This window comes from Labeo rohita, chromosome 8 (genome assembly GCF_022985175.1).
Source record: "Labeo rohita strain BAU-BD-2019 chromosome 8, IGBB_LRoh.1.0, whole genome shotgun sequence".
NCBI classification, from domain to species: domain Eukaryota; kingdom Metazoa; phylum Chordata; class Actinopteri; order Cypriniformes; family Cyprinidae; genus Labeo; species Labeo rohita.
In genome coordinates, this window is record NC_066876.1 from 35839283 (window position 1) to 35851279 (window position 11997).

At 36.1% G+C, this 11997-nt stretch overlaps 1 protein-coding gene across 2 annotated transcripts in view; it reads left to right on the forward strand.

The window, feature by feature from the left end:
* lrrtm4l2 (leucine rich repeat transmembrane neuronal 4 like 2) overlaps window positions 1-10236 on the forward strand; it is a 33019-nt gene extending 22783 nt beyond the window's left edge. Inside the window, exon 3 of one of the 2 annotated variants that reach the window (XM_051117144.1) lies at window positions 5195-5279. Coding sequence is in view for 1 of the 2 variants with exons in the window: in XM_051117143.1 (XP_050973100.1) it covers window positions 5195-5260 (66 nt within the window). In the remaining variant the exon portion in view is untranslated. Of the gene's footprint in view, window positions 1-5194 lie in introns of both variants that reach the window. The other variant, XM_051117143.1, reaches the window with a different exon arrangement.
* Window positions 10237-11997: the final 1761 nt, after the last annotated feature.

Genomic DNA, 11997 nt, shown 5'->3' on the forward strand with positions numbered 1-11997 from the left:
CAATATAACAGAGTTTGATCATTTAAGCATTTAATTGTATTAGATATCAAAGAAATTAATGGGAGATTTAGAGTGACAACTGATATTTACATGCATTTTTAGTGCAAGTAGTCATATAAATATCAGTAACTGCACCAAATTGTATAGTGTTGCTCAGTTTGAGCCTCTGAATCACTTGTGCACTTGAGCCTCTGAAATTGGGTTGCTTTTTTCTCTTCAAGTACGAGCTCCACATTCTCCTATATTGTAGAAGCCATAAAAGCCTGATTTATCAAATATAATATATTCAACAAAAAAAAAAAAAAAACATCTCGGATTTTCTCCTAGGTAACAATGAGATTAAAATAGAGAGCAAATGGAGACATTTGCTAAAGATTTTATTTCAATAGGGGTTTTCTCCCCTCTATGATTAAGTTGCAAGACTATTGTAGGTTAAAAAAGTGCTTCTCTAAAACACTGTGGCAGACATCACAACTAAATTTTGCAACTCCATGTCATATAACTGTCACAAACTACAACACAGAATACAAAATCTCTCTCTAGTTTCACAACAGATCTCAACAATGCCTCAAACTCAGATTTGCCTAAAAAAAGTCTGCAATCAGCAATGAATGAATTCTAATATTTCTGACAAAAGCGAACGATCAAAGCTGCCATCCACATTCAGTAGCTCCATACTCTTACAATATTTCAACTATTGACTTGCTCATGAGAATTTTTATTTTTCCTAAGGGATTTTAGCAGGAACATCTGAGGCATGTTGATATATCAAATGACTAATATTTATATGCATAAAACATTCCATAAGACTCCTGAGCTATGAAAGCAATAACCTTTCATTTTTGTGTCTGTTAGATTCACTCCAGGCGCCTGCCACATTATATGAAATGTGTTCCAACCTGGCAAAGTGTTGATGTTGATGTTTTTATTTGTCATCATAACAATTTATGTGGCCCATCAGTTAATTTGCATCACCGCATGACTCATGATTCTATTGTACAGGCGGAGAGGTGGAGTGGCCGTCAAGATTTATACTCTTGCACGTTTGTGTGTCGCAGCGTTTGGCTGGCTTCTCTTAGAGCTGCTGTCCTCTCTTCACAATCCACAGCAATTCTGGGCTGATAAATCCAGGCAGAGTTTGCATACAAACACACGCACATGTTAACACACATGAGTGCAGACATGTGCTGAAAGAGCAGTTAGGCAGTACAGAGGTGGATTTATAATGATCCAGAGATGGCATTATGGTAATAACAAGTGTTATTTTGTACAGAAATGAGCACCTCTGATGGACAGGCTCATTTAGAGTCTCTGAGGAAGACTAATCAATGATAAGGTGAGCGCTATGCATTCTCCATCTGGAAAACTGTATTGCAGGACTGATGAGGTGCAAATTAAAAAGCCATTAGAGAAGCATCTCCCACTGCGGTGAAAAGAGTCCTCAGGTTAGCGGTTATTTGAGGTCTGAGTGATTTATAACAATCAAGAAATTTCAAAACTCAAGATCAAAAGAAAACACAACTGGAGTAGAGGTTTAGCAATAAACATACACTGCAGTAGTGCTTACAAATGCAATTAGAGTTTGAATCTGGCTCACAGCTTTTAGTTCCTCTATTATCCTCCCATCACGTCATATCTTTACAAAAAATAAAAATAAATAAATAAAAAAGCCAAACATAAACTACATGGACAACACCAGCTACACTGATTGCTAGCTAGTATGATGGTTAAAGCAATAGCTAAAAAAATAGAACAACAGATAGCTAGAGCGATAGCTAGATAAATAGTTAAACACGAGCTAAAATGACAGCTAGCCAGAAAAATGAGCAGATAGCTAGTTAGAATGATAGTTGACAAGAATAAAAATGATAGTTTGCTAGATAGATAGCTAGAACTATAGCTAGGTAGATAAATAGCTAGCTAGAATGAGAGCTAGAACGACAGCTAGCCAAAACAATAAGTAGATAGTTAGCTAGAATGATTAATAACTAGAACAGAATACTAGTTATCTAAAACTATAGACAGCTAAACGATAGCAAGTTAGAACAACAGCTAGAATGAGTCAACAGCTAGCCAAAATGATAAGCAGATAGCTAGCTAGAATGATTACCACCTAGAACAAGAATAATAGTTAGCTAAAACTAGATTGATAGCTAGAACATTAGCTTGAACTATAGCTAGCTAGAACAAAAGCTATAAACAGGTAGCTAGAACAATAGCTAGAAGGACCGCTAGCTAGAACAAGAAAAAACATGATAGATAGCTAGAAAGATAGTTAGCTACCCTGGTGAAAAAAAACAGCATATGCTGGTAGGTAGGTTTTGATGCTGGTTCTTTTTGCTGGTTTTTGCTGGTCATGTTGCTGGTCAAGGACCAGCATGAACCAGCTAAGGACCAGCTTATTGCTATATATATATATATATATATATATATATATATATATATATACACACACATACACATATATATATAGATATATATACATACATAGATATATACACATATTGGGGGTAACGAAAGTTGCGTACTATTATTACTTTTTTCAAGTAACTAGTAAAGTAACGCATTACTTTTTAATTGACAAGAAAATACCTGAGTTACTTTTTTCAAATAAATAACGCCAGTTACTTTTCCCCCAATTTATTGATTAAAAGCTCTCCTGTCCCCATGTTGAGAGAAATCAGGAGTAAGATATTAGTTTTAGAATAAATGTGAACACGCATTAATTCATCTCACTTACAAAAAACAGATTCAGTATTCCTCAAAATGAATAAAAACAGTGTAATTCAACTCAGAATAGGATGCAAACCTGCAATAATGAAATATGTTAAATAATACAAATATCCTTTTTATGCATTAAATTATGCATTTAATACCATTTTATTAACTAACGTCTTTGCTGCCGACCTTTAATGATCCAATTCAACCATACTAATAAGCAAAAATTACTCAAGATAATCTAACATTTGTTTTCCTGTTTTTATATTGCTGAAGAGTTGATATTTTTTCTTCTGCGGTCTACTGTACAGACGTGAATTTACTTTTACATTTGCCAAAAACTTGTGTGTTCAGATGCAAAAACCTTTCAATCCATCTGACGTTTTTCTTTAAAATGATCATTTCTTTCTGGCTACTTTGTATAGGTTTCTATGTAAGTACTGGTACTTCTGTTTGGGCTGAAGCTGGAATTTAGCGAGTTTGCAGAAGAAGTATTTGATGGACGTACAATATGTGTCAGGAGCATTCACTCACTATCATTATCTCATTTTTGACCGAGATGGCTTTTAGCTGGTTTTGCATCTGAACACCATGTATAGAACTGGATGTTTCCCCATATGCATGTTGTGTTTGCATAATGTCAGCATGACCTTGGATGATTCTTTTAGAGGTTTTATTTGTAATTTCAGTGTTTCAGTTTTGTTTTTTGTTTTATTTAAACAGTACACACTGTTCGTTGTTCATTTCTATTAAAAAATATAAAGACTTGGTATTAAAATATGTATAATACACAGTATAAAATATTTATTTATTTTGCACTGTGAGCTTGCGGTGTGAATAGAATGTGATGAGAATGACAGACTGGGCACAGTGGAATTATACAGAGACATATTTCTTTTGCATCTAAAAACATATGCAACAAACATACAGCACAACCAGTGAGATTAGAGACTCTGTTGATCTGCTTCTTTTTATATTAATCAGCCAACAGACTCACAGTAATACTAACTGGATGTTTATTAGACATCAACTCAGAAGAGAGTTATGCTGTAAAAATGATGATTCTGGATCCAATTATTTTAATTATATAGCTCCGTAATATACTAAAAGTATCATTAAAAGAAGTCTGTATCATTAAATGCACTGTAATTCCCATTCCAAGTCACCACTCTATTAATCTGGGTTGAGAAGCACCAACATACTTGGCTTGCTGGCAACGAAAACAAAACCTCTATTTTCCTTTTTAATGGCAATGGCCATTTACATGGAGTGTAACAGAAGATCGCACCGGTAGATACAGTTTGCACCTGATGTAAATAGCAACACATAGCATCCTCTTCACACAAAGTGCAAATAGATATGTCATTCACATAGTGCAAATTGAAGTGGAAAGCTATTGTACTTAGGGTACATTGCCTAAGCAATGGTAGGTGGAGGGAAAACAGTTTTTCAATAACTCAAGGTCAGTTTTTTGCACTTAGCGTGAATAGATATTGCCTTTTCTAATTTGCGTGATCGCGTCAACAAATTCTGCTCATTATGCATGCATGTTTCCTGCCCACAGCCATTTCTAGTGTTATAATATTAACTAAACAGGCAAATCAAAGTCATGCCCAAGCTATACTCTCCTTCCAAGAAGCACGCCTTCCTCTCTACGTTCAGCTAGGACAAACCGAATCCTACTCAGTCCACTTTGCAACACATGAAATATGATTTATTCATAAGCTCAATAATTACAACTCTCCGTGGAGCCCTGCGATTGAGAGATTAGACCCCTACTGTTTTTGTGTCTTCACAGAGAATGAATATCATATATTCAACCAACACTGCAAAATACAAGCAGCATGTAAACTCCTCCGTTTGGCACATAATTACGCACAAAAGATTGTTGGCTGGATGAAAAGGACACTTTTAACCAGAGAACAAACTGTATGCTGAGAAGACGCAGAGAACGTAGATTATTTGCATGCATGCTTTAACTCACAGATTCATATGTGTAGCTTCTTTACCATAAGGAATCGTTTTAATTTCATCTGTTTTATACATGAAGAGCTGTTCACAGCACAGGTTACTCTCGACATGAAGATGAGCGGGTGCGAAATGTGTTTACGCACATTAAGCGAGCCGTTCATCTTGCGAACACGCCGTCTAAAAGTTAATTGGAAAATGACATGCTTTTTAAAAATGTTCCTGGCTGCAGGAAGAAAGATACTGAAAATATAGTTGTGACAGTTAATTGATTCTTCAACTAGAGTCAAAGACAGCTTAGCTCGATTAAAAGCAGAGCATTGTTTGCACAAGAAACGTCATCTTGGGAATGCTATCAAATTAAACACATTCGAAAGCTAATTTGTTTGGATGCATTGAGTCTGGTTGTAAACAACATGCTAAGTGCATTCCAATTGTGCTGGAAAAGTGCCATATACAATGCTATATTTGTCATGCAATTCTAATGCATTCTCGCTTGTTTTCGCAGAATGCATACACGTATCCCAGACCACTCCCAGGGGCCTGGATGGGAGACATATCCACAATTCACTGAGGGGCCCGTGAGAAAATGCGCCACTGCCCATTATGATTTGCAGCGGCTCAGATAAAGCCTTTCCTGGATTTTGCTTCAGCGCTGAGAATTTTCCAACACAAAAGGAGAACGAATTAGGCTGAATGGGTGGCACACATCCTCAACCCCTCATTTTGGACTCTTTTAAAAGTGGAGCGAGCGGATACGGCATCAATTTGACACCCCGTCCTCGAGTCGAACCGGTTTGGTTTTTACTTCGACCAACAATAAACGTCCCCCACAATGGGGCTTGCGAGCACGCAAGGCAAATCTATCTGTAATGAACCAGCGAAATGTTTCTCGATGCTGCCATTGTTGCTGTATGATAGCTACTACCTGCTCTCCCTGAGGAATCGACGCCTACCGTCCAGCTTCCCGTCCTGTTCATCCCTTTGTGTGTTGTGTAGTGATGTGACAAACTATTCATGCCGAGCCATCGGAAACGTCTCTCGTGATCAGCGGACGGTAATTGCTCAATTGAGCACAACCCACAAGGATGTTTCCGAGGACTACAGAACAACAGAAGATATTTTTGACTGCTGTGAAAACATAATGAAGAAAAGCTTGTTTGCAAAGGACTGTAACCTCACCACGAGTTCCCACTGTGATTTGATTTCAACCCTGGCTGAACTTGGACACACCACGGGAGAGTTGAATTGTGGGTATCGTATGCGTGTTGTGAATGTGTTTTTTGTTCTCCATTTAAAGCTGGAATTTCCACTCAGATTTTTTAGGAGTCCTTTCTCTTTGTTCAACGAGAAGAGTTAGCTGACTATTTTTGTATGAGCAACATATCATCCGAATGTGATGAATCAAAGAGAGATCGACTTCTTGTTTTTAAAACACTTGCATCCGGATGCCTTTTTGTCGCTCGACATCACTGAACGTTTTCTCTTAACACCATCGTTATATTGTGCTACAAACTTGGCATGGCATAAAACAGTGGTTCTCATCTATTGGCACGCAGGTCTGTTCTGATCAGGGTCGTAGACGAATAATGAAACGCAGCTAACCGTATAATCATTCATAGTTGAGACAGCAAAATAAATGTTTTGTTTTTGGCGTCAAAGATGTGTGCAATCCAACTTTAAAGTATTTTGGCTCAAATTCAGCCACTAGACAGAAAGAAAAGCCAAAAATGCAGAGGCTGCATGACATAATCCTCAAAAACCATGAACAAAGAAAAAATATGACCCACACTACATTAAATACGGGTTCACAGGGTTTGTGTCCACCACAATGTGTTTTATATGGTGAATTTTTGTCTGTTTAGGGTATCATACTTTAGAAACCAAAATAGCTAGCTTTTGTCACGTTAATAATTTAGCATATTGTTGGGCCTTAGCATTTCTTGGAAATATTATTACATTTTAATGTTTGAATTTAAGGACATTTTTTACTTTTTGTACTATAAACAATTTGGGTATCATGTCGGGTCACTATTAATTTCCAATGTAAAATCTGGGTCCTTTTGAGAACCACCGACATCAAGCTTTCGAAGATCTTCACACTTAGACAACAATAATACATTAATACCTTCATCACATTAGATTTTTCTAACTCTGCATTACGGGATTTACAGTACACTACCATTCAAAATTTTGGGTCAGGTTTTTTTTTTTATATTACTTATATTAGAATGACTGACACTGAAGTCTGGCGTAACGATGCTGACAATTCAGCTTTGCATCACAAGAATAAATAAAACAGCCATTTTAAATTGTAATAATATTGCTGTTTTTACTGTATTTTTTAATCAAATAAATGCAGCCTTCGTGAGATTAAGAAACTTTTTAAAAACATTAAAAATCATACTGATCCCAGACTTTTAAATGGTAGTGCGTATCATACAGCTGTGCGTCTGCGTCTGTGCAACAGGAGGACAAACCAATGCTAAACGCAACCAGTACATCAGTGAATGAATGCAAACGGACAGAAAGTCACAGGAAAGATTATGCACACCCACTGCCATCTGTCCAAAAGCATCCAAAAGCCCTTCTTGATTGTTTTATAATCATTATAATTAGGTCCATCATAATTGGTTAACGTATATGCAGCTGTCTCTTTAGCCAGTAACAAGCTGAATGAAAATTAAACCCGCCAAAGCAGAACTAACGCTTATAGCTCTTGGTCAAAGTTACTGGCTGAGGAGAGCTGGGTTTGAGTTGGTGTTAACGATCTTAAAAATAAGGTTCTTTATCGGCATCTGTGGTTTCATGAAGAACCTTAAAAATAAAGGTTCTTTTTTGGCATTGATGGTTCATTGAAGAACGTTAAACATCCATGCACTCTTAAAAATGAAGATTTTTTATTGGCATCGATGGTTCCATAAAGAATCTTAAACATATTTAAAAAAACGTTTCTTTTATTGGCATCTATGTTTTCATTAAGAATCTTAAACATCCATGTACTCTTAAAAAATAAGGTTATTTATTAGCATCTATAGTGTCATGAAGAACCTTAAAAACTAAGTTTTTTTTTTTTTTTTTTTTTTTACTAGCATTGATGGTTCATTTTAGAATCTTAAACATCCATGCACTCTTAAAAAGAAGATGCTGTATTGGCATTTATGGTTTCATGAAGAACCTTAAACATCAGTGCAGTCTTGAAAATAAAAGTTCTTTATTGGCTTTTATGGTTTTATCAAAGAACCTTAAACATCCATACACTCTTAAAAATGAGGTTAGTTACTGGCATCTATAGTTCAATGAATAACCTTAAAAATGAAGGGTTTTTTTTGCCATTGATGGTTCACTGAATAACCTTAAACATCAGTGCAGTCTTAAAAAGAAAAGTTCTTTATTGGCATTTATGTTTGCATGAAGAACCTTAAAAATAAAGGGGTTTGTTTTATTGGCATTAATGGTTCATTGAAGAACCTTAAACATCATTGCAGTCTTAAACATAAAAGTTCTTTATTGGCATTTATGGTTGCATGAAGAACCTTAAACATCCATTGCACAAAAGGTTCTTTAAATGGAATAAGGTTCTTTAGATCAAAGTGTTCTTAACACCAAGAAAGGTTCCCAAAATGGTTCTTTTATGACCTTTCCTACGCCTTTATCCTTTATTTTTAAGAGTGTAGAACCTTTCCATTCCACAAAACTTAATTAGAAAAAGTCTAACTAGATAATTTTGCTGACAATGTGAAGCACATTGCAAAACTGACCATCATGGGTGCGTAGTAAATGGCTTTCGTACATTGCAATGGCGTCCTGGATTATTACCCCATGTCATTCAGGCCCACATGCAAGTCTCTATGATATTTTGATCTCTAGATTAAAGGCTTAGGTCCTTTCTTCAATATCTGAGGGAATTTTTTCCCTGTTTGATCACCTGCCAGGCAGAAATCATAAGTCAGATCACTTAGAAAAGTAATAGCACGTCTCTCCTCAACAAGCTGCGTGATTTGTGGTATCTCATGTCTGAAGTACAAATGCTGCGGATGAGCCACAAATGGATGAGTCACGCACTGAAACAGCTCTTAATTCTGAGCAATAGTCAGTTAGGGTTGCCTAGGCAAACTCCGCTGAGAAAAGATGTAAAACAAACCACTGAATCGTGTGCCATCATGTGTCCTTTAGTGAGAAATGGCCACCCTTAAAGTCTCATGCTATCAGATCCTCTTAGGGAGAGCTTCGTCTGCCAAGAACACACAATCTATCAATGTCACTGCAGGGATGGTCTGACTGTGGGGGTTTCTGTGCAATTTACTTAGTAACATTTCACATCCTCTTGAAGAACAAGCCAAATAATTCACAGATTTCAAATTAGGAGAACGTCTCTCCCCTGATTTATTGATTTTTTTAGAAATCCTTTAGTCAGAGGTATAATAAAAAGAACTAAAAAGGCCGTCTTGGTTGCTTAATCATGCCTCTTGGTTTAAAGCATGATGAGATGTCTTCATACCTCCCACAAAATGACCGGTCTCCTTTTTGGACAAATGAAAAAGATTTTTCCCCTAGTTCTCTGAGGCCTTTCACACGTTGATATGCCCGACATAAATGCATTTTTCTGTTACCCGTCCACTTCGCAGAATGCACAATGACCTTGGGTTTCTAAAGCAAAAATAGGATGATGGTGAAAACGCAAATGATGCAATTTGCTTCCCTAAGAGGCCTCTATTAGCTGAACATGTTCAAGGCTCTGTACCATTATGATTGAACTGAAGTAGACAGACGGTGAAAGTGTAAATACTGATTTGCATTTTGAGCTCATGCGTGAAAAGGGTCAAGGACAGATTGCCCACTTTTGCTCTTTCAAGCAACCGTCATTTTATTCATGTAAGGACATGTATTTGTGTGAAAATTAGGGTTTTCAAAGCGAAGTTGTTCTTTATGTTTTTATTAAATGTGACGTTACATTCTTTCTTTATCTTTATAAGGCTAGAAGTTCAACAGCATCAGAAAACTCCATTTGTTGATGTTCAATTTGTGTGCTTTTCTGTTTTCATGCTATTTTTTTTTTCCATTTTTCCATTACTGAAACAAAAAGCAAAAAAAAATAAAAAATTGCTGAAATTTCAAACTAGATTGCTTGAAGGTGAGTAGAGTTTTATTTTCCTTTTTTTTTTATCAGAACAGATTTGGAGATGTAGCATGACATTTTGTTCAGCAATGGATCCTCTGCAGTGAATGAGTGCCGTCAGAATGAGAGTCCAAACAGCTGATTAAAAATATCACAATAATCCACAAGTAATCCACACCACTCCAGTCCATTAATTAATGTCTTGTGAAGTAAAAAGATGCGTTTGTAAGAAATATTTTAACTAAAATATGAGTATTAAATATAAGGAGAGAAATTCTGCACTGTTTGCAAGCAAAAAAAAAAAAAAAAAAAAAAAAAAAAAGGAGTCCAAAACCATTCTAAACAAGTATGTCACCAATTATAAACATGCAGCTTTTTGCTTCACAAGACATTAATTGATGGACTGAAGATGTGTGGATTACTTGTAGATTATAACAATGTTTTTATTGGACTCTCATTCTGATGGCACCCATTCACTGCAGAGGATTCATTGGTGAGCAAGTGATGTAATGCAACTGTACATTTCTCCAAATCCAAATGAAGAAACATCTACATCTTAGATGGTCTGAGGCAGAGTCAATTTCAGCAAATTTTCAATTTTGGGTGAACCATTCCTTTAAAACTTGAGGGGGAAAAAAGAAAGAAACTGGGTGTATGCCCAGTCCTAATTTCTTGTTAGCAAGTCAGAGGAAACAAAACGTACTTGTCAAGTACGTTCATCAAGTCTCTTATTTCCAGATCACTAATGCAAGTAAATGACATTGACCTTAAATTTGTTAATTTTCTAGGTCAGCTTTTCAATTAAACTTTCCACTCGATTTGTCATGCTAATAATACAATATGCAAAAAAAAAACAAAAAAAAAACATTTACCAAATTAAATTAAAAAATGCAAAACAGAAGCATTGCTTAGCCGCCTCGGATTTTGGACCCCAGTGAAAAGTAAACCAATACTGTGTCAGTGTTGATCTATTACATTACATTGACCCAGGAGACAGACGAGGTGGTTAGAGGTTAACTGCATTGACTGAATCTAAATCTGTGTTTGCAAATGTCTGTATGAAGGATAAACTGCTCCTCCTTCAAATTTAATACCAGACGCATCATGCATGAGTGCAAGGAAAACAGACTAACACTTGCATTCACACTTATTATCCATGTTATGTATGCAACACTCACAACATCACACTGACTAGAGAGACATTTGAGAGCAAGTTCAAGGAATGTTTTCAGGTTCAAGACGAGTTAAGCTCTATTGACAACCTTTGTGGCATGTTCTCAACCAAAGGTAGACATTGACTTGGCTACACTGACTGGGCGATTTAACCAGATCAAAACCTCAGGATATTGAATTGGCTCATACGAATAGGAAGTGCTGCTTCAAAGAGTACCTTAAAAGTGGTCCATTTGATGTGTGCACTATATTTCAAGTCTTCTGATGCTTTTGGATTTGATACATTATTTTCATGGCTCCATAGAGGACTTTGAAAGTGGGGACACAACTCATACAGACTGACATTATTGTATTTTCTGTCCTCTTTGGTGCTTAATAGCTCCAGTTCTATTTCACTTGTGGGGCAATGAATAACAAAAAAATCTTTTTAATGTTTCAAGAAGAACAAAACATCGGTTTGTGACAAATTGCTTGTGAGGTTCTTAATTTGTAAGTCCCTTTGTATAAAAGCAGAAAGACGTCAGATTTTTTCCCCATTCATGTGTCCTTTCATACAACAATCTTGCCTGCTGGTAAATGCATAATTGATATATAAAGAGCGGCGGTAATGACCCTAGTTAACAAATTATTACAAGCTCAATATGAGACCAGTTTGATCTCGTTTACATTGATGCACTTACAAAAGAAGTCACTCTGAAGATTTTGATGAGTTTTATATTGGATATAACTTTGCAGGAAAGGTCAGTAAGTGATTTCATCACACTGTGTCACATAAACACAAAATATGTTCAAGTCTTGGTCTCTTCACTTTCAAAAAAATTTATCCTATTTTAATGAGTTTGTGCACAACCTGAAGGATTAAACTGGAAATGATTTTCAGCATGTCACAGATGTTGTCCCTATAGCTTTACTTATATTGGAGACATTTCTTCTTTAAGAATCCATTATGACAATACATCAAGCACACTGTGATACACTCAGCTTTTGTATGTTCATCATTCTTTGTGATCACAGTCCAC